The following is a 23,280-nucleotide window of genomic DNA, read 5'->3' on the forward strand; positions in this document are numbered from 1 at the left end:
TCTGATTTTTTCACACCAGACCCAGGTCTCGTTTATATCTGGTACCAAATTGTATATTTTTCTACATGCAGTTGCTTCGTCGTCGACATGCGACTGACGCTTTGGCAAAATGTTAACAGCTGTGCTCTCTTTTTCCCTCATTCGCCTTCTTATGTCATTCATCATGGTGTCTTGATATCGTCGGCACGTATTTAACAACCACCGGAAAATTAATCTACGGGTATCCCCCAATTGGGGAGCTAAACACTCTTACCTTCATTTATTTCGTGCATTTGTGTATTTATGGCGTGTTCTTTATTCCACATGCACTCATTTTACCGATTTAACATGATTTCTACGCAGGCTGAGATTTGGGCTGGTTTTTATTAAGTTGTGTGAGTTTTACGTTGTTTGGGCTGGAAACAGACAGTCGTATCTGGCAATCCTGGTGCTGACTGGCGTGCCATGTGTAAATAGCATGCTCAGTGCGATTTCACGTCGTCTTCTATGCGCTGGGGCCCGAAAACCTCACGTTCACACGGCAGGTCGGGTTTGAAATGATCAGGCAAAAAAAACAAAACGGAGGCCATCGGATGCCATATTGTCTTATTTGATGTGAGGGTCCTACATTGTGACGAGAAGTCAGCCACAAAAGAGCGTACAAGACAAGAACGCCTACCACAGTGGCAAATGTATACTTCTGGTCTTTCTCTTGCAGGAAGATGAGCGCGTCTGTGAGAAGCAGCGCCAGGACGTCTGTCAAGGTGAGAACAATTGTGATTAAACTTTGGCATTATTAACCTGTAAAAACATCACATTGCACGCATTACCGGGGTCTTACCCTTCAGTCGTCCGGTGGCGGTCTTCCACAGGAGCAGCCCCTGGTGTTTGAGCCTCTGTCCCGGGCCCATCATGTCCTGCTTGCGGAACGTGTGTCCGTTCTTCAGCTTGGCTGAGCTGCGGTTCTCCATGCGGTTCCACACTTCCTGCAGCCTCTGGTGACGCTCCTGTTCGCTCACCCTCAGGTCCACGGCTGCGATCACGTCTCGGATCTGGGCCAGGGCCTTGGAGAGGTCGGCATGCTCCTCCGTCCCCTCTGGTGGATGTGAAGAGAAAGACTTGAATAGTCTTAGTTTTGGCGTATTTCAACACAGTGAAGCAGCATTTTTAGCAGGAGAAGAGACGGCATGGAAGGACTTATTAAACAGGTCCCTAATTGCTGTCGTTAGAATTAGAGTTAAAAGTTAATTTAAAGAGCAAGCCTTCCATATATATTCATTGTAAAGACAATGAATTTAGAATTGTGCAATTTTTTAATAAGATCTTATTTGGATAATTTTCCAATTAGTATTGAGAAAATGTTTGGAACTTTTTAGTTCAGATGTTATGAGTGTAGAAAAGCCTTTTTTATTAGTTTTAAGAGATGCGTCTGTATTTGGTCTTCTATATGTATTTTGGTGAAGGCAGTTGTTTGTGTGTCCTGCAGGGGGCAGTAAATCCTGACCTTGCGTGTATTGCAGGATCCTCTCCAGCAGCACCGGGTACTTTGTAATCCTTTGGGTCACCAGCAAGATGCACCCTGGGATCTCCCTTCGTCGCACCAAGGAATTACTACCTTGTTGCTTCAAGACATAAAATCGAGACTTATGCTCCGGTTTTCTCAAAGTGAAATGATTTTAGAGGAGGATAAACAGTTAAAAGTACCTTCAGGAAGCTTTGAAATCTCTTGTTATGTTGCTGGAGTTCTTTGAAAAAGCTGACGGCTTCATTGTGATGGCTGCAGAATTCTCCATACACCTGCTTGGTTTTTTCACCGTTCTCATCTGAAAACTGCACGACACACCGTCAGTGAAAACCTCTCTCTCCCTCTCTCTCTCCCCCCTCCAGCCAACGGAGCTGACCTGCTGCAGGAGGACGTCCCCTATTCGCTGGATGAGGTAGTTCCTGTGCCCCGGGGGCTGGGCTGAGTTGTGCCGGCGCTCCTTCATGGCGGCGAAGAAGGCGTGATGAAAGAGCAGCAGCCGATCCAGGCAGGGGAAGACCCGCTCCACCGCCTCCGTGTCCAGCTGCACTTCCTCCTTCATGCCCCGCCTGAAGACCTCGGCCATGACGTGCAGAGTTTGCAGGTGGTGAAGCTCCGTCTGCATCAGCTCTGCAATCGGAGTCGTAACACGCATGCAAACGAAAAAGGATGAATCTATCACTATCTATCAATTACACCAATGTGGTTACAGTAAATATATAGATATATCATTTTTTTAGAAACTACTGGTGCTTAAAGACAATGACACGCGCTCACCATAGATGACATCCTGCCTCTTGACGGCTCGTTTGTCCTGCTTCTTGCAGAACTTGTGCTCCACCGTCAGACTCCACGACTCGGCCTCGTACTCCGCCGACTCAGCCGGGATGTTGCCGTGGATGAACGAGTCCACGCAGTCTGTGCAGGGGAAAGTCACATTTCACTCTTTATCTTGCCAGCGACTTTCTTCCAAATTTACACTGATGATTTTATGATTTGTATAGAATACCTGCAATAACTTCATGTTTCAAATTTCACCCTAATTCTGTCAGTACTCCTTGTAGCTAATGGAAAACAGATGCTGTACTGGGACTTGTCATACATTATCAGTATCGATCAGTCGGCTGCAGTAACATCATTTGGTTTTGGTTCTATAATAAGCAGGTTTTCTGCCCACCTAACAACCCTGCCAGTACAATACTTTACTTACTTTAGCTCCAAGGCTCATTATGGTTGCAAATACAATACAAGTGCAACTTAAAACATATGATATCATAAATAGTTATTTTTGAAAATCCATCAAAAACTTTACAACTGTATGTGCAGATGAATATCTAAATGTTTCTATTTTTTACAAATGAATCCACGTGGGTAAACCTAGTAATGCATCTTATTACACAAACATGAAATTTCTTACCTTTACAGTTAAAATGTCTTTTTTTATACATACACCTTCCCAATGTAAAATTTCCAATACTTTTGTGAGTTCAATTAAGCATTCTTATTATATTCATTCTATCCTTGCAGTAAATTACAATTGAAAAACCACACAAAGATCCCTGCAATTTTTCACTATAAACTGAACTGTTATATAATTTCTCTTGAATATTTAAAATCTCAACTCAAACTGACCTTTTTAAATGTGTATATTCACTTTAAAGCACATCTACTGCGAATGACTGAATGTTGTTCTACTGCTGCACCTTTTTTTTTTAAAACACTTGTTTTTAACATGTGTTTTGGTCATTCATTGAGTGTTTTGAAAGGTGCTGATAAATAAAATGTATTATTATTATGATTAATAATAAAAAAAAATGTAAAGACTCAACTTTATATGTTGACTGAGTTACATTCAAACCTATTTTTAGTAGTGGGGGGAACATTTGCGTTACCAATTTTCAGAGAAAGGAACCTTTTTATTTGCAATCTTTTTTTTATCCTGAATTTGTGATTAACAAATAAACAGATAAATATCAACATTAATCAAATTCACACAATATTTAAGTTTTGATAAGTTTTGTTTAACACTATAAATCGTCTTTAAGAATTATTAAACATTTTTGTCATTAATATGAAGACAAATTTCTCTTATTTTATGCAAATGCATCCACATTGAATCAAAATAAAAACTGTAGATTTTTATGACGTTTTGACTGTGGTGCACACTCAGCAGATTATTTTAGATATGATATTGTGGGTACTTTTTTTGTTTCATCTTTCACTTTCTATTCGTGGGAGAAAACAAATCCAAAGATGACCTAGTAAACTGTACTTATCAGCATTTACTCAGAGTGGAAAACCCAGACAATGCTCACGTGTACAGAGATAAAAAAACATTTTTAAATCCACGTAGAAATCAGATACTGATGTGGTTCTTTGGAGCCTTCATTCCTCTCTTACCCTCTCCGAAGGATGAGTCGGTGGAGGTGGAGGACACAGGGGTGGGCAGCAGCTCTTCTGATTGGCTCGTCGTTTTCAGGGAATCAGACTCGGTCTCTGAACTCTCACTCAGCCGCCTGCACCACAGGGAAAATCAAAAGATTGCTTGAAAAAAATAAATAATTAAATAAATATATATATATACATATATATCACCTTCAATCAAATGATTACGACATGATACATGATCCATACAACATGGAATTGGCAAAAGCGGATATTCCTGCTTAACCTGGGGACTGCATTTAATGCAAAAAAAAACACACACAAAAAAACAAAACACAACAAAACCACAAAAAACCTGTAATTATGAAAAAAAGGACTAAGTAGAAGTAATATATATATATATATATATATATATATATATATATATATATATATAGAGAGAGAGAGAGAGAGAGAGAAATTTCTAACTTATTTAAATAAAAACATTTTTTTACAATTAACTAATTCGATTATTTGCAGCAATTCTTAAATACACTTACAGTTATGCCCATTTTTTGAAACACACGGATTTCGTAAAAGACTAGAGTGAAGCCAAACTCTGCCGGTGATTAAACTCATTCTCACTAAAACACAAAAGCAGGAAATTTCAGTTTGCTTTAGATAATGAAGAATAAGTCTTACGAAGGTTTTTGTCCCAACATGGCATATAATATAAAATATTATACTTCATGATTACTATACATCATCAATGTGATAATACTGTAATTCTGATTATGAAACAACAAGCTTACATACGTATAGCATATAACAGTGTAATATGGATGAGGGGTAAGAAATTGCATATGCTCATATGGACGTGATATAAAATGCGTCTCGTTTTTGCCTCACTGACCCGTCACTGTTGGGAAAACTTCCAGAAAGCGGGCTGGACTGTATCCCGGCGTCCCTCCGCTCCTTTGGCGTCCCGACGGGAAGAGAGGTAGAGACGGGGACGACACAGTGAGGAGGACTGTCTCTCACCGTGAAGTCTGAGGGGATCGGAAACAACTGGAATTTAGCCGGCTGTTTCAAAACACAAGTTAAAAATCTGCTCAAATCTGCGTTCAGCTCACTCTGTGGGAGGGATGCTGTTCTGTTCTTCACCATGGCCACCGCGTATTTCTCCTGAAGTTTCTGAGCGACACAAAATGAGAGTGTGGTGAAGCAACGGACGAGAGTGCGACTCTCCCGCCGCGTTCCGAACGAGACTCACTTTGAAACATGGCGGGACGGACTCCTTGCAGCCCTTATGTACGATGGCGGTGCAGCCTGGGGAGGCAAGGGAAACGTCTTTAAAGTGCAAATCCGTCGCACCGACTTGTGTGCTTCCTTTCGGATGAGGGGAAACTCACCCGAGCAGTGCAGGAGGTCCTTCCCAGAAGCTGGTTTGTCGCAGACGACACAGACGGTGGGTCCCAAACAGGGGCCCGTGGAAAAGCGATGGCCATTCAGCTGCTTGTCCCTGGCTTCCCGGTCTTTCCCTTTCCCCTTTGAAAACCACGCCAGAGACATAAGTGTTAACGGAGGCAACCCCAAAAAAACAAAAAGGTAATCAAGAAGTAGTTCCTGGAAGATTTTTAACAGAGTTTCTGTTTGTGTAGTAATCTCTCCTGCATCTGGGCAAAAACGCGATTTTGGACGGAATCCCACCTCAAGTCACATGAAAAAAAAACAAAAAAACCCCCACTGACACGGAAATGAAGCTACTCTCGCAACCCGCAAACAACAAATGCCAGTCAGGGAGGGTTTTCCAGCCTCCGCGCTGACTCAGCGACTGGGGATTAATCATTAAAAGGAAGCGGCTGGACACCGTGTTTGGTCTGTCACGCCGACCTTGACACATTCCCAGAAACATTTCCTGCTTTTGTCTCCCGGCGTGTCACATGCTTCATACCTGGGAATCTCGACATGACAAAAAAAAAAGCTTCCTATGCCAGATCTCAACATAATAGGAAATCCTGCGTGTGTTTTTGAGTTTCAGAAGCAAAGTGTGTGAAGACAAAAGAGTTTTTACTTCAGTTCGGTGGCGTTAACGGCGACGGCAGCGTCCGGGTTTACCTTGCTCTTGTTGCGCGTGCTGGACATCCTGCTCTTGAGAAAGCTGAAAGTGCGGATGACTTTGTACTTCTCCGACTCCGCCTTGGTCGGGATGCTGTACTTATCCAAGTCCTCTTCTTCGATTCTGCGGGAAACGTGGAAACAAAAAAGCTTGAAATCGCCACGGAATTGGTCAGGTATTTTCTCCATGCATAAAAAAACAGGAGAGAGCGAAAAAAAAAAAAAAAGGGTTTGTTACAGTGCGGGTGGTTGGATCACACACACTCCCACACACACACATGCGCGTGTATTCTTAAACCAAACAGATTCATGTATCTTGAGGTTAGTCTGATCTTTCACTGAATGTTAAATTTAAATGATTCAAAGACATTAGGGATGTTAGACACATGCATATTGTTAAATCACATTAGAAACTTAAATATTTTTTTCTGCAGTTAGAAGGGGAAAGGTAACGCGTGGTTTTCTTGTCACTGTAAGTTTTAGTTAGTTAGTATTGATGAACCGGAGCTGAAAAACGAGGACAGCTTTCCCCCCCCACATACTCTTTGAGAAACTCAGACAGGGTGAGATGTTGGAGCGACTCGGCCAGCTCCATGCTGCCCTCGTCGTCTGCAGACTGGGCGCGCTTACGAAACCTAATGTCCCTGCAGAGAACAGCACACGGACACACACTGACGCTTTACTGCCGAGGAGCTACGATCACACAGAGGGCTGAGAGTCTGCGCAGCGACTCCACACGGAGTAAAGTAGACACTAATCTGTAGGACGGGATGAGAAAGAAAAAAAAAAAACTGTTTGGGGCTTTAGATCTTCAAGTCTTGACGTTGAACTTCAGAAAGCAGAAACTCTCATCATGAATAAATGTGCTCAAGAAATTTAATTCCATCTTAAGTTTCAGATTCTGTAACTGTTTCCCTCAATCGCACAGATTGAGGGAAACTTAAAACATTTGAACGAAGGCGAAAATCGGCATCTTCAGCTTGGCTTTAAATTTTTGTTTTAATTCTAAAATAAAAAAAAGGTCTTAAGAATTTTTTTTAATGTTTAATTTATTTTATCATTTCCTAATTTGGTTTTATTTTAACTTCTTATATATTCTATATTTCCCTCAGTGGATTTCATTGATTTATTATAATGAATAAAATATTTTTATATTTAATTTGAATATTTTATTTATGAAACTTCTAAACAAACAGTTCCCAATAAATATAATATAATATAATATAATATAATATAATATAATATAATATAATATAATATAACATAATATAATATAATGCCTATTTTTAAAACTTTAAAAAAATGTATGTTATATCTTTTGAAATCAAGAAAGCTTAATTATGCATCATGAATATTTTAAAATGTTTATTCGTGACTCAATTCTAACCACTACTCTTTGAATGGATCTTTTTCGTGTATTTGGGCGACTTGTTTCACAATGGTTTCAGGTTGGATTCTCTATCTGTCTGCATGTCGAAGTGTCCTTGAGCAAGACACTGGACCCCAAACTGCTCCTAATGGACGGACGGAGCGCCTTCAATGGCAGCCGCCTCCGTGTGTGTGAACGGGTGAATGTGATTAACATTGCAAAGGGCTTTGGGGGCTGCTCAAGCGGTGGAAAAGCGACACATCGAGGTAAAATCCATTTAGCATATTTTATCCTTGGCCTGGCATCCCCTTGTGGATCGACTGTGAAACACTTTGTAATGCAAACGAAGCATGATTGGTCGATCGTATGAGGGGATATTACTAGTTTTTATTTATGACATGATCCATTTTAGCACTCATCCATGAAAGACATGGTCATAGCTTCAAACAAGCAGTGTAAATATAAACTAAAATCATAAGAATGATAAATTATCGATAACTGGATGCTTTCTTTGTAGGAGACAAATGAAAGCATGAAAATACCTGAGAGAGCAACATTCATAAAACAAGCTCTGCATAACAAGGAGGAAAGAGTCTTCTAATAAACAACAGCAGACTGCAGAGAGGTCCACTGTCACCAAGCAACCAGGTCTTCATGGTAATCCACATATGTTGCTCCCAGCACTAATGATTACATATCTGATGGAACATACCTGGATTTTAATTAGGCACAAAAGCCCCACGGAGGCAGGCCGAGTCATTTACGGCAAGAAAATTAAGTAAATAAATAAAAAAGCTGGAAAGAAAATGGTCCTGAAAAACAACTGACGCAAATATAAAATGATGAATACCTTTTCTCGTGTGACTGATCAGAAATACTGGAGGTTCTCTGCTCTGTGAACACAGCAAAAGGGAAAAGGAAAAAAAACAGGAAGAAGTTGTTATGGCAAATTTGCAAAACATTAAAAGCACATAATTATGCATGGAAAAAAAAAATGTAAATGATGATCATCTCTGTGATGAAGGCCGGCGGCAGAAAAGATAAGATTCAATACAAATAAGGAAGCTTCATTCTAGATTTCCCACTCGTCTCCGAGTAAACATACACTCAGGTTTCATTAACATCCCCGGAGAGCTGTTTTATTGTCTGAACTGCTTTCCTATAACATCTGATTATAGCCACGATTGATATGCAAAGTGTCACAGATAATCCTTGGGATGAGCGGCAACGGTACGGATGAAAGCAGCGGACACAAAGTGCTGACCACTCCCGTCACCTTTTCACCGCAAAACCCGATTTCCTCCAGCACACCCGCTCTTATCAGCAGAGGGTAGTGTAATGATTAGGAGAGTCCATCGCGGACACACATCAAGGTTATTGTACTTCCATGATTAATGTATTGAATGAGTTTTAACTCAATTACTCCCAGCTTTCTTTAAGGTTGGGTTTCCCTCCCAGTGGTTTGTGCTTCATTAAGAGCCGCTAAAGCCTGAAGACAAACACATAGATTTCCATTTCGGCGCCAATTATTAACTTAAAAGAAGTTTTCTCGTTAGAAAACTTTTGCACTAAGATTAGTATGCTTTCGTGTTGCGGTGGGGAGAAGATTGTATGTGGAAAAACATATACATTAATGTGTGTGTGTGATGTTTATGTGTTTGTAATAGGGCGCACGGGTATTCTTGCATGTAATCTGAGTTGTGTGTGCAAAAAAACAATCTGTGTGAGTGTAATGTATTTTTTGTGTGTACATGCCTAGCCTAGCCTAGCCTAGCCTAGTATAGTATAGTATAGTATAGTAAAGTATAGTATAGTATAGTATAGCATAGCAAAGCATAGTATAGTAGAGTAGAGTAGAGTATAGCATAGTATAGTATAGTATAGCATAGCATAGCATAGTATAGTAGAGTATAGCATAGCATAGCATAGCATAGCATAGTATAGTATAGTATAGTATAGTCACGTCACTTGAACATGTCTGCTTTTCACTTCCTGTCTTGTGATTTTTCATATAAATTCATTACATAGTCCAGTTTTAAACTATTTAAAATATTAAACATGTATCCTGCACATGGCAGGATTGGGTTTTTTCCCCGACCAATTCAACAGTTGAGGTCATCATAAATTGAATTTTATTTATTGATTTATTTTTTGACTTTGTAATCACTTTAACCTTCCACACAAACAGTGACGCTGATGAACGCCGGGGCCAGAGCACGGCGCGACGGAGGCGGCTGTCCGGTACTTACTACCAGGGTGGAGCAGAGACAGAGATTTAGACAGAGAGAGGGCCTGAAGGAGAGATCGGCTGTGGCTGACACTGTGGAGCCCGGCATCTACAAGGCACAGTGGACAGAGGAGGGAGAGGAGGGAGGGGTGGGGGGGGTGGGGGGGGGGGGGGGGGGGGCTGCTCACACATCAACTATCACCATGTACAGTCGACTCCCAGCTCTACAAAGCATGCCATGTGTTAAATTCTCAAACGTTAAATTCAAATCACTGCCGTCGCCTCAAACGCGCTCGGAGTTGACTGTACAGATTATTAGTAGTGAAGTAAAATTCTAGGTTATAAGACACAACATTTTGCCTCAACCAATCCTGTGAGTTCGGCCCCGTTAGTGACAAGAGTAAAAATGACTGTTAGTCGGAAACTTTTGTTAGTTTCTCCATCGAAATTAAAGTTGTCGCTGCGTGCGACTGACCTGGGTGGGGGTCTGCGGCCTGGGGGTCTCGGGCGAGACGGGTCGGACGCAAACTGATTTTGGAAGAAGAGTAGGAGTAGGAGCGCAATCGGATGCCCTGCTCAGCCGGTTCCTACACAAAACAAATAAGAACGGCAGTGGTAAATAATAGCGATGAGTAGAAACCAGCAAATAAAATAATTAGTTATAAGGATTTTACTTTGTAATGTATCAGAATATTAAACATATAATTTCCCACAAGACATTTGGATTTCCCCCCCCCCAAAAAAAAAAAAAAAGCACAATAAGGTAAAGAGTCGCACTCGTTTTAGTTTTTGAGGGCGACTCATGCGATTTATATGAAGAAGTGGCCTTACTTGGACGAATGAGTTCACAGACAAACGTGAAAAGCGACTTGCATCTTAAAATAAGCCATCTGGGACCATGAGATGGAACATTATGACAACAGAATGTAACTTTAAAATGATCTTAATTAAAACATAAAGTGTGATGCGAGAATACAAAATATGGTCTGTTTTTTTTCCAAGGCTGTGAGCTAATGTTTCCAGATTAACTGGCAAGTTAAAAAAAAATCAGTGGGTTTAACAATAAACTATTGAAAAAAAAAAAAACAATTTAATGTATTCTTGTGAAAAAAAATGGCAGAAAAATAAACACATATTGTAACCAATTGTTAACATTGTTAGCATTTTTGACAGATTACAAATACTCAGATGCAACTAAATGTCAGATAAATCTAACATGGTAATTTTATTATTTTTCATTTATTTGCTTTTATTCAGTTGTATTGATATCTATTTGAGATTAAAAATCCATTTTGTAGCAGACTTGGCCAATAATTATATCTTAAAATGGCTAAATAAACTCACAATTGTGCTTTACAAAACTGAAATAACTTGAAATAACCCTTGTTTTTTTTATTGCTGATTGAGAGACATATTTCAACACGGTGCTGAAAAATGGTACAGTGACACTAAAAACGCGTTTTACTTCAGGGCTGGGTTCGCATGCAGACGCCGACTGGCTGCGTGTGCAGGTGAGGCCGACGGGCGGGTGAACGGATTCGCTCTTCTCCTCGCTTTTCTTCACGTCGGGCGAGAGCGGGGAAAGTGGCGCTTTTGGCTGGACGCTCTCGTCGTCGCTGTCCACTTCCAGGGCGACCAGACTGGGACTGCGGCAGATAAATCGAGCGGCCGATCATCATCATCATCATCATCATCATCATCATCACCGCCACACGTAGAAGAAGCACAGGGAGACACCAACAGGCCCGGGAGGAGGTGTCATACCTGAGATCGCAGGCGTCCGTGTCGGGACCGTCTCTCGGGTCCGCCTGCTCCGAGGCGGCGGGACGGTTCAGCCTGAAGAGGGCCTGGTCAAGAGGGGAGGAGAGCGGGGGGGAGCGGCGCGGAGAGGGAGGGTACAAGCCCTCGGAGTACGGCGGAGGAGCGTCGGTGGCGAGGAGGAGATCGTCCGGATTGACCGGGTCCCACAAATCCGTCCCCGTGCTGTCGGTCGTCACCCCGCCGACTCCGTATTCAACGTCGTCCACCTGAGGAGGTGAGAACGAGAGACAAAAGACGGCAAGTTTAGACATCCGAAACGCAGCAGAAGAAGAAATGGCAATTCGAGGCGTGAAAAAAGAGGAGAACCAACGACCTGCGTGATGATCTGGTCGCCGTTTTGATTCATGTGCTCGGTCAACTGGAGTCTGGCTGCGGTCGGCTGCTGGCGATGCCCATTTACTGTGACAAACAGAGTTTTCAAATCTCAGGACGGATTCACTGCGGTAGACAGTATTTCAAAGAGATTACCTCTTTCTGGCTCTCTCGTTCATCCCCCCCCCCCCCCCCCCCCCCCCAAGTTAGGATCTTGCGGATTTTTGATTTTACGCTGTGATTTACTGTCGCTGGTGAGAAGAGATTACCATAATTCATCCCGGCATCAGACAGATGCTCAAATGCCAAGCGAACAGATTTGAATTGAAAAAAAAAACTGATTTCACTAAACACATATCAAGTAAATATCTCAGTGGCGTGCCCCCCACCACCCAAAAGAAAAAAATTGATTACCAAACATGTCGCAATATTAGACTGTTATTTACTTTCATACTGCTTTATTCTGATTTTCCTTCCTTTTTTATTCTTGGCATAACGCATTCATCTTTTTCGGCACTTAAATGTCAAGGCTCAGAGTGAAGAGAGGAAAATGTGAGATGCTGCGTAAACTCACATTTGACCTTTAAAGGATTGTTTTCATAAGAACCTCCACATATCAACCCTCACCAGCAGGCTGTCTGCTTTTTTTCTTTTCTTTTTTTTTTTTAGAGGGGGGAAAAAGTGACTTGTGTCAACTTTTACTCTCTTTCATGTGGGATGGTGGCTCCGTGTTTATGTAGACGCCGGCCTGCGATAGTCAGAAAGACAGATTTGAACATCTGGTTCGGTTGATTCCTGATAATCTTCCGCACAGTTTTCGGGATTATTACTGCCTGAGAAGTAGTGTTTTGTGCTTATGAGAAACGCAGCAAATCAAAATGGTGAGGCTAAAAGGATTCAATTCAATTTTATTTGTATATATAACACAGGAAATCCCATTTTACATTACTTACTGTGGTAAAATTTGTCATTGTTTCAAGAAGTCTTAACTCATGAGGCAGATTTTGTGTGTATTTGTGTGTATTTAAGCAAGAAAAAGTTTTAGAATATAAGCTTTTGTACTCAATGCAAATAGCCCCTCTTTACCAAAAAAATGTCATGTTTATTTATGTTATTTCCTGATAACTTCAACTAAAAATTCTGCTTCATCATTAATGGTATCTCAACCTGTCCCAAACATCACTTTAAATTGGACTCCTTCAGCATAGTCAACTGTTTTTGGGGTTTTTATTGATTATTGTAGTAAACAAAAATAATTTATGTCCAATTTGCTTTAAAATTGAAAATGTAATTTACAATGATTTTTGTCCTAAAGGGAAAATTGTATGAATTCGCTGATCAGTGAGTGATCATGTCTTCGTTCTTTTATCTCTGCTGCATGTTTTGATTGCTTGTTTTTTCTGTTAATCCATAATTTAATACCACGTGGAATGATAAAATTGCAATTTAAATAACTCTACATGTAGAATCGCTCCGGTTTAATCATCTTGGATTGCACTATTTGAATAAAGTTGAATTAAACAGAACTGAATGTTAAAGTGCTTTCTATAAAAATAGCATGGACATTTTGAAAACTGTTCAGCTGCTCTAATATTGGAGAGATTTGTAAAAAAAAAAAAAAAAAAATGTAATAAAAAAAAAAATCAGTGTGCATATAAGTAACAGGATCAAAAGTTCTCTGGAGTCCCAGCTTCATATACGTTATTGTCATCAATATGTATTTTTAATAGTGTTGATGCTGGATTGAACTTGAAATCTTTTAAAAATGTACACAGAAATAGACAGATGTATCATATCAATTACAAACTAACTCCTCGCTTGGAACGTGTTACTTCCTGTCTGAGTGATTGTTATTCTTTTAAGATATCTGACAAATGCATTAATTTGAGGTAAAAGAAAAAGAGAAAGAAACCATTTTTTTCCTTTGAGATGTAGTTAAACACAAAGTGCAGTTGTTAGCTGGAGCACGCGGTAAATGTAGAAACTCACTGCTGTCCCTGCTGTGTGTTTATGGGAGTGGCGGACGGTATTCCGACTATAACAATGTGGAAAATTGCCTCCCTTGATGGCTGCACTTTCCACGCAGACTTTGAAGTCTGGACTGGCCGCGGCCGCACTAATGTAAAGGAAATCCTGGGCATCACAGAGGCATTTCCTCTTCGCTGCTCTCTCAAACATAGAAGTCAGACTTCTTGTATCCAATCACGACTTTTATCCTGTTTTCTTCGCACAGTTCAGTCTGCATGCCATTCCCTCTATCAAATCTGGCGCACAGACACACACACACACACACACACACACACAAAATCTGTTCTGTATTTCATTTCAAAGCTGGTGGCAGATTGAAGGAGCACCAGTCTCGGCCGGTAGACTAATCTTCTCACGGCTCCAACAATAACTGACACTGCTGAGTTATGTCGGTGAAACCAGAGAAGATCGCCCCAGCAGATCCGGGGGGGGAAAAAAAAACAACAAAAAAACAACCAATAACTCTCGATGACAATTTGGTAACGCAGCGTTCCTCGAGGCCCCGTCATCACAGCTGAAGCATTCGGCTTCAGCAGAGAGTCTGATCACTTGAGCAATAAAGAGGGAAAGTCTGCTGAAAAGGGAAAATGTTTGAGATTGTGGGCTTTCACTCAACACTCCTGCACAAAGTCACGCAATCACACAAAGTTGGTCCATTCAGTATCAGTCCAGCAGCCAACAACCAGCCCATCAGAGGGTCAAATCCAGCATATGTGACCAAACTAGTTTAAAAAAAAAAAAAAAAAAACATCAAAAAAGGAGATAAGAACAACTTTTAAATCAAATGTGGAGAAAAAAAAATCAATGCATGTTGCTTCACAGCAGTCTGTGAAAATATGCATTTTCTGGTTTTAAGAAAGTTGCATTGACAAACAGCATTACATTTATGATGGGATTATTTAAAAGTAAGGTGACATTTCAGGAGCTTTTTTTGACAGAAAGCACAGATTTTAGTCGCCTTATCTACACAGGTAGATTTTTATCAAGGTCAAAGAGCGCTGACAGAAAAGGTATAATCATCTTTGGTATTCAAACTTGACCTTGGGGCCACGTCAGGACATCTATTAAGGCTGCACAGGGGCTCAAAGGATTAGTTACCACGCATGATTTAATTTCCTTATTTTAACAAATACAATCACAAAGTCTTATACGTTTTTTCACTAAAACTGTGAATTTTTCAAAATTTTAATGTTATTACTTAACTATGCTGAGATCAAACTATAAATGAGTTTGACACCGCTGCACTAGTTTCCCTTTCTCCAACAACAAAAAGACAATTAGCATTCACAGCAACTGAGGCAACACCAAAAGCGTATACAGTTCAGTGTGTGCTCTTTAAAAACACAATTCAAGAGTTCATGTTTGTGTCGCAGCTAAAATGCCAGCTTTAATCGGTGGAGGAGAGTTTTGCTTGTTAACTTTCTTGCATCAGGTACACAGCTTCCACTGTCTGACCTGAGACGTTTGTGGGAGACGTCACCCAGTTTGAGTGGGACAAGCCGGACCCCCAAATCTTGTCTTTTGTCCCCGTGACAGGGCAGATGCCTGGACGCCTGAGCTGAGTCGTTGCGGAGGCAAGAGTGGAGTGAAGACCTGACCAGCAATGATACAGTACATGCATCTGACGCTCCTGCAGCAACTGTATTGATTTCTTATGTTGTGATTCAAAACAGAGCTTTGCAACGTGTGCCAGAAACAGAAAAGCTTCTCAACCAGCTTAATTCACAGGAGAGGAGAGGAGAGGAGAGGAGAGGAGAGGAGAGGAGAGAATTACCAGACAATGGGGATGGGTCGCCTTCGTCATTGGCGTCGTCGTCATCCAAAGACAGAACAAGCTGTTCTTCAAAGACCTTTAAACAGAGCAGAGAGCACAAAACGTGTCTCTTTGGAAAATCGAGCCACGTTGAAATAGAAGACAGACGCACTTACGGTCGCATGCAACGGCCAAGAAGCTGATCTATAAATACTGACACGGCAGTCGGGGTACTCACGTTGTCCGAACGCTCGTCCACATGGGGCTCCTTGCCGACGCCTGTGCAGAAAGAAAAGACAAAAAGTTGACGCGTGCACAATAACACTCTGCTCCTCTCTACGTCAAGGAGGGTCTGGAATCCAGGAAACAGAAAACTACACCAATGAGCCGTTGTGTTCATCCAAACCAGCAGAAGAAAAAACAAAATACAGTACACACACACACACACACACCCTACTGTGAAGTTGTTATTTTGAGAGGTCGGCTGCGAGATCAATATTGAAGAACACTTCCTGCCTCCCTTCATGAGTCAATACCGCCATCTGTCAATGCTGCGATTAACCAAATAAAAACCAGCCACAGGCTTGGTGAGTGGCACAAGAGTCGGTGGCCGACCTGAAGACCTGCGATGGGTCCGTATCAGTGTGCGGTTGCATGCCAGCCTGAGCACGTCACTCCAGAATGGGGGGGGGGAGAAAAAAAAACCATTTACAGTATGCAGTTTTCTCTTTACTCTCTGGGGAAGAACAAACACACGTGGAGGAGAGTGTGCCTTTTATGGCATCTGTGGAGAGTGTTTTTCTAGTCTCTTTAGGATGTAAGTGATGGATGTCGCACCATTCTTTGTGTTTGCTCTCGTGAATCTGCGGTGCTTCATTTTCCACTGGCCTTACAGCCAAAGCCGCTGCACTTGCATACCAGCATGCAGAGACAGACCAATATGAGCAGTTTGTGCAGGTTTGATGGCACCACAAGGGCTGCAACTGACGATTACTCTTCATTTGTATCGTCCAATTGAATAACCTTCCAGTTTTAGAGAATAATTGGAATTTTTTTTTTTTTTTATGTCTACACCGTCTTGTCATGAAGTACATTCTGAGCTGATGATGTCGAGCTGAACTGTCAAATGCAGTCGCTACTTATTCTGTTGCTTTATTTGGCAGACAACGGCGGAGAGAATGTAAAGACGCTTTTTCAGTCAGATATAAATGCGGACCAATAGTCCAAGTCTCCACAGGTGTTCGACAGATTACCAGGAGCAGGAAGGAGTTATGGGGATATTTGATTTAACCCTGTGCAAGGAAGCGGCTGCAAGTAAAGTGTGATCGACACGAAGAGGCAGTCTCCGCTCCTCCTCCCTCAAACACAACAAAATATTTTAAAAATGTTTTTATAGTACATTTCAGAACTCTTGGCAGCACATTGCTAGCACATTCTAAACCGGTGACACAAAGGGGAGCTTCTCTCCAGCTGAAGCTAAAATAGAGACGCTGCGTGTGAAGTTTGTGGTTTCACTTTGTGGTCAAAACAAATAATAGGTAACTCCTGATCTGAGCGTGTTCGACGAACCACGTGCAGGGAAGTGGCTAGAGTGATGTACCATTGTTTTGCCGCCGATTTAAGCCCGTCTTGTCCTACAGATATACGTTGGTGTGAACGAGAGCGTTTAAATTTGAGTTGATATTACAGTCGAACATGGATGGCGACTGAGAAGTTCCATTAATGTTCCCAGCATACCGATCATACCTTTACGTCAGTGGCTGCACGAAGCAGACGAGAGCGCCACCGTTTGGTCCGAAGGAGGGAAAGTTTCGCACAACCACTTCAAACTTTGAATCATATAATAGTTGTTGGACAGTTTTTTTTACGAACTTGTGTTGTTTTTTTTAAATTAATTGTTATATTATTTAACCTGCAGCTTCATGTAGCACTGTGGGATTCCATATGAACAGTGCATCACAAATAAAATGTATTATTATTCTTCACTTTCCCGCCAGTTCCGACGCTGGAGCTTCAAGGTGAACTCCTTCAGCGTGACAACTCAGCAGCAGATGAAAAAAACACGACGCTCAGTTGTATTTTAATACAAGTCTGGCGACGACCATCACTTCTCACCTCTCGCATCACTTTTAACCTGCAAGGATCTTCTGCAAGAACGAGTCCATGATGTGCAATTTTGTAGAAAACTGTATTGAAACCACTATTATTGCCGGTAAAAAAAAATAAATAAAAATTTTCCGATGTCCTCTACATGAAGGACTTTTCACTGGCTGTTGTTTTTCACAGCTCGTGTTACACAACCGGATGGTCCATGTGATAGACAGCATGTGGCACCTGAGGGACGAGCTGCACGTGTCTGCACTGAGCTCATCGATCTGTTATGTAGCAGCCGGTCTCAGTAAACCGCCTCTCCATACAGGTAAATAACTTATTGATTATCACAATTCTTCAAACCTGTGATTGTAACAGGATATTTTGAATGAAGCAAAGCTCTCATTCATTAGATGCATGTCTTTGTAGTGGGGTTTTTTTGTGACAAATTTGACTTTTGAATATAAACATCTGTACATTGTCCTTTCATTCCTTAAACAACAGTGAAAAACAAATCAACAGTTATTGATACTGAAGATGCAGAAAATGTTCGCTTTACAAGTAAACAAGTGACACAAGTGATAAATGACTGCCTCCAAAAGGCATTGTGTATCAATACAGGTTAAAAAAATTATGTTTATTGTTTTACGTTTCAGAGCCTGAATGTTTTTACTTTAAATAAAAGGTTGAACCTGTACTTTCACAAAAATCTTATTTTTCACCCCATACAAGTAGTTATACTTCTACTTAAGCAAAGAATATGACTATTCTTGTCGACTGTTGTCAGCATAAACTCTAAAGTGCCACTATAGTGCAGGCAGAATGAAAATTATTTATCTGGGGTGAATATTTGGTGTCATTTGGCAATGAGCAAGTAAGATTGTATGGTAGGAAACTGTCTTTGTTAAAGATTCAGCCTTACCTGCTCATGACCCAATGACATGACATACACATTCCACATACTTAAACTAGTTTACGTTCAGCCCTTACAACGATTGAAGAGTTATCTTACCGTCACCTGGTGGCTTCCCTTCCTGTTTTCCTCTCCTTTCCTCCTCTGTCACGCCTCTGAGGACATCAGCCTTGAAGAGAAGAGATGATTACGTTGAAAGCTGCGGTTTGCCTTGCAATTCGAATGAGAATCTGAGTTTGCATTTCAAACAGCAAATTTTATTCACAAGTTGTGCCATGGTGTGTTTACTGTTGTTTCGTGTTAAAGAGGTCATATTGTCCAGCTTTTCAACATTTTCACATTTGTTGGTCATTTATTGGTGTAAATCCTGCTTTTCCTTGATTTTCCTCTATTTAAATATTGGATCATAGGAGTTGCATTTAGAATCTGCTGCATCTGTGCGTGCTGGACTGGCTCCGCCCACACATGCCCATCTTGGGAAGAAGAGGAAGTACTTCCCTTCGTGGTGCCATGTGCCAGAGCAGAGCTGCCTGATTATCAGAGGAGTCAAAGGGAGGAGCCTACCTTGACTGGGATTGGCTAAACCCCCCCCCCGATGGCACTATATAGGGTATAATTTCTGATTGGCTGGTTGGAGCGACCCACTTTTTAAAAATCGAAACAAGCCAGGGACAGAAAGTACAGACTTTCTTCATTTCTGGGGTGTCATTCCAGGTACGGGGACGATTATTACTGTTGGAAAATCATTAGAAAATGGATATGACCTCTTTAAAGACAGAAGGAAAAAAAAAAAGCTTTTGCTACAATTTTGACCTCACCCGTTCGAGGATACTTTGGTCTTTTAGTTTTTCCCGGAGCATCGTGACGCAGTCGTGAGGGAAGCTGCTGGACGCGCGCCGCACGGTGAGTGCCAACGTGTCCGTCGCAGGACAAAACCTCAACATGCAGGAGCTGTCAGACCACATGCAGCACACGGCCGGAGCAGGATGCCCGGGACCGGAGGGGCTGCCGAGGAGAGACGCGAGAAGCAAAGGTGGACACACTCGGAATTAAAAACTGGAGCAGTGAACATTCTTATCATAAATCTTCATCAATGTATTTGTTGTCAAGGTGTATTTGTAAAAAACTTCACCTCTGCAGGTGGAAATCTGGAAGATTAATCATGTGCTACATTGATTTGTGGAACATCTTGTGCACATTGCAGCACTTTCTTTTTAAGACATTTCACAAGCTGCCAGTGTTTTTCCTCAAAGAATTGTTTTAGGGTTTTTTTTTCCCCCCAACACATGATATTATCCAGGCTATCAACAATGGTGTTTAATTATCGAGTTGATTAAATCCCAGAACTGTGTGTAACAATTAATGGACCGTAACAGATTTACTGGTGAGAGACCATTCTCGACCTCCAAAGTGTTTGGTGTTTTCAAGTGAGGTCACGTGCTCACTGAAGCTTTCCGGCAACAGCAGTAATATTTAGACCATGACTAACGGGCTCTTGGATCACGGCTCATTTCTAGCAGCTTATTAATCTAAGGAGTAACTCCATGCATAAACTTTGCTTGCAGTAGGTTCCAAGAAGCTTCCTAAATGGGTCAAAAATATTCCCCTTTAAAACGTTTTCGGGAAGCAATTAAAGGCACTTGTTCAGCTAACTGATGGGAAAACGATTATTTCATGAATGTTTTACAGTGAAATTCTCACAATTACGAGGTTAGGGTTGAATAAGAAAGTCAAAGACTTACGCTGCCAGCGCTCTCATCATCATGGTGTCCTGTTCACATTTCTGAGCCAGCTGAAGAGGCGTTTCTCCCTCCTGGTTGGGTGAGGCCAGCGTCCTCTGACCCAGCGGCTGGCGGATTAAGAAGCGAGCGAGGTGGACCAGACCCAAACGCACCGCGAGGTGAAGGAGGGTTTCTTTGGGTTGATGTTCATCAGCTAGAAAGAGAGAAGTTAACAAGTAGAAAATAAAAATTTTATGCAATTTCCCCACTTTTCTGGCTATTTGTAAGCATCAAAAAATGACGGTACATGACACGGTTACGTTCCAAACTATCTTTCAGACTTGCTTTTTTTTTTTTTTTTTTTTTTAAATAAATTAATTTATTTTGGGTGTTCCTCGGGAGAACAAAAGTTGACGTTGAATTCAATAATTATGCTCGGCGTCACTCAGAAACAATGAGTTTCATGTGCTTAAAAAATAAACTGTACATGCATACATTTTTAGTAATTCACTGACAAGCAATCATTTAAATGCAAAATAAATAATTACCACCTGAAACAATAAGTCAAAGAAGACAAACAGCACTCGTGATTTCATCACAAACAAAAATCCTGGAAAGTGCAAGTTTTCCAACTTGCTTCTGGATTGTTACGCAATGCAACTTTTTGCCACAAGATGGTGTATTGAGTCACTGAAGTCGCTGAGGGATTAGCTGCTGGTGACTTCACAGTGGTGTCTTCTACAACGCAAACAGGTTTTTAATCACTGGAAATTTTTATGATTATTTTTTTTTAAATGGGAAAAATTACACTTGCATGATTGTTAAAAGTGTTTCCGTACCAGGCCAGTAGTTTTTTTTTTTTTTTTAATACAACATAAGTGCGCCTGCAGACTCTATAGTGGTGTGTAAATGGTATTAAATGGACTCTTTATTAACAAAACAACAGTAGCTGTTGATCTACTTGCACAAAAATTTGGACTGAAAATATAGTGCACATGTGCAACTACTAAATATTTCAAAAAAGTTGCATTTGTTTTTTTTTCAAGTTCGAACTCAGATAGGGTGTTTTGGAAAACACTGTATTCTGGAAGCACTTAAAAAAAAAAAAAAAAAAGGGGTGTTTCAGGGACTCAAAATGTATTTTTCAGGTAAATGAACAGCCAAAACAAACACATTGCAAATTTATCATTTTAGGCTTGACTTGAATTTTTAAATACCTTTAAATTATAGGATAATACTGATTTATCAAAGACTTAAAGAAAAAAAGTATAACTCCACCAGGGTAAATTACTTGTTGAGTTGCGAAGGCAGCAGCCTTACACACACTCCTTCTCTGCACCATTAAAGGACCGTACATATCCATTTTATCCAGACAGCACTAACAGAGTTTTTGTTCTGCAAAATAACCCTTTTTTATCTATTTTTTATTAAAAACTTCTACATATCAAGATGAAGCATCTCCCTGCTATTTTACAGTATGATTACTTGAAGTAAACCTTCATTAGATCCTGGTCTTGCGCACGTGTTACCTCATCTACCTGCACCTGAGTGGATCATCTGCTACTTATGTGTGGAATGCATGGCAGCAGCATGGCACGCGGGAGGAGGAAAGAAAGACGCCGAGTTCTGAAAGGTTTGCAGTAGATCAACAATATGACGACCTGGACAAACAGGATGCTTCGGGGAGCAAGCACCTGCCGCGAAACAGCTGCTGTCTTTTCAGGGAGTATAACCAGAGACATCATGGATAAACATGGACATGCCACACGTCAGACTTTTGCCAAACTAATCATTGGTTTGTGTTATAACCTCAATAAAAAAAAAAAAAGTCTGCTTTAGAAAGAACGATATGTCCTCTGACTTTTTATCATTTTCCCTAAATGTGGCTGACGGTGGCTACAGTACTATCTGTCCAGCCCAGACACAATCAGCCGGAGCCATAAACTTTTACTTTTCTTTTTCGCCTTGAATTTGTCCTGAGATGAACTGAAACACACAGTCGCCCCCACAATGGTGCGACTAATTGCGACCCAGTTTCGGCAAACTAAGAGGAGCGAATAGTGAACATACCCTTCACGCAACGTGCACTCAACAAGAATGTCATTGTCAGACTGTTGTTATTACAGATTCTGCCCTGAAGATTGAGGGGGTCGACAGCTACTTTGCATTTGCACCTCGCCGGTGTTTTGCATGGGCATTTGCATGGACCACGCCCAGGAAGACAGACGGGGGGGGGGGTTGAACGGCTTCCAGCAGAACGTGATATTTGTTAGCTGTGGTTGGTCTGATTTCCTTGTTGAATATAAACAGACTGGATCTGTGAAGAGACAACAAGGTATAAAGGCTAAAACAGATCTGAGCAGAAGAAGATTGTGGGGGTTGATTTTATCGGGCAGAAAGGTCCGAAAGACAACTCAAATCTGACCAATAAGGAATAATGGCAGTAATTGCTCCGTCTTCAGAACACACTGTCCATTCCCCGGCTGGCTGGTCCTGTGCAGCATGTGATTTCAGAGGTGTGCAGTCAAATCACATTGCGTTGGAATCAACTGAATCGAATCAGCTGACCAAATCTCCATGGAAATCACACTATCCTGCAGGAAAGATCCCGTCAGTATAACAATGGGGATGGATGAATAGTCAGATGTATACTTTTTGCTCAATTTTCCTACAGCCGCAACATATATTTGGTCTTTAAGCTGATACATTTTTGCATACAATTGAGCTATGCACACAGAAGACCTTATTCATGTTCCTTATTAACTATGATTTACAATAGCAGACATTTTAGTTTTATACCTTTAAACATTTTTGTCCATCTTTAGTGAATTTGGTTTTAGCCATTTGGTCTGTTTATTTTCCTTTTTTAGCCATTTTGATGGATTTTAGACATTTCATTTGTCTTTTACATTCACCTTCTGTACTTTAAGCCGACTTAGCAACATTTATCCAATGTTCAGCTGTTTTACCTTCTTGAGCCATTTTTAGCTGTTTTAGTGATTTTAGCCTGTTCTGACACTTCCTGACAGTTTGTCTGTTTTATGTTAATAGCTTTTCTCCTG

The 23,280-nt window shown here is 41.0% G+C and overlaps 1 protein-coding gene across 1 annotated transcript in view; it reads right to left on the minus strand.

Annotated features, from left to right (window-relative positions):
• The window catches only part of arhgef28a (Rho guanine nucleotide exchange factor (GEF) 28a), a gene marked incomplete at its 5' end in the record, with an annotated part of 39,882 nt that overhangs the window by 14,466 nt on the left and 2,136 nt on the right, over window positions 1-23,280 (minus strand). Inside the window, 24 exons of the mRNA XM_080509880.1 lie at window positions 659-735; window positions 821-1,075; window positions 1,484-1,601; window positions 1,684-1,809; window positions 1,881-2,131; window positions 2,279-2,419; window positions 3,902-4,017; window positions 4,779-4,914; window positions 4,999-5,059; window positions 5,139-5,194; window positions 5,278-5,413; window positions 5,984-6,107; window positions 6,526-6,627; window positions 8,203-8,245; window positions 9,602-9,688; window positions 10,055-10,166; window positions 11,045-11,225; window positions 11,344-11,606; window positions 11,714-11,799; window positions 15,515-15,590; window positions 15,732-15,772; window positions 18,597-18,666; window positions 19,316-19,502; window positions 20,240-20,432. Of these exons, the coding sequence (XP_080366006.1) occupies window positions 659-735; window positions 821-1,075; window positions 1,484-1,601; window positions 1,684-1,809; window positions 1,881-2,131; window positions 2,279-2,419; window positions 3,902-4,017; window positions 4,779-4,914; window positions 4,999-5,059; window positions 5,139-5,194; window positions 5,278-5,413; window positions 5,984-6,107; window positions 6,526-6,627; window positions 8,203-8,245; window positions 9,602-9,688; window positions 10,055-10,166; window positions 11,045-11,225; window positions 11,344-11,606; window positions 11,714-11,799; window positions 15,515-15,590; window positions 15,732-15,772; window positions 18,597-18,666; window positions 19,316-19,502; window positions 20,240-20,432 (3,038 nt within the window). The remainder of the gene's footprint in view (window positions 1-658; window positions 736-820; window positions 1,076-1,483; window positions 1,602-1,683; window positions 1,810-1,880; window positions 2,132-2,278; window positions 2,420-3,901; window positions 4,018-4,778; window positions 4,915-4,998; window positions 5,060-5,138; window positions 5,195-5,277; window positions 5,414-5,983; window positions 6,108-6,525; window positions 6,628-8,202; window positions 8,246-9,601; window positions 9,689-10,054; window positions 10,167-11,044; window positions 11,226-11,343; window positions 11,607-11,713; window positions 11,800-15,514; window positions 15,591-15,731; window positions 15,773-18,596; window positions 18,667-19,315; window positions 19,503-20,239; window positions 20,433-23,280) is intronic.

Source organism: Blennius ocellaris (genome assembly GCF_963422515.1).
Source record: "Blennius ocellaris genome assembly, chromosome: 15".
Classification (NCBI taxonomy): Eukaryota; Metazoa; Chordata; class Actinopteri; order Blenniiformes; family Blenniidae; genus Blennius; species Blennius ocellaris.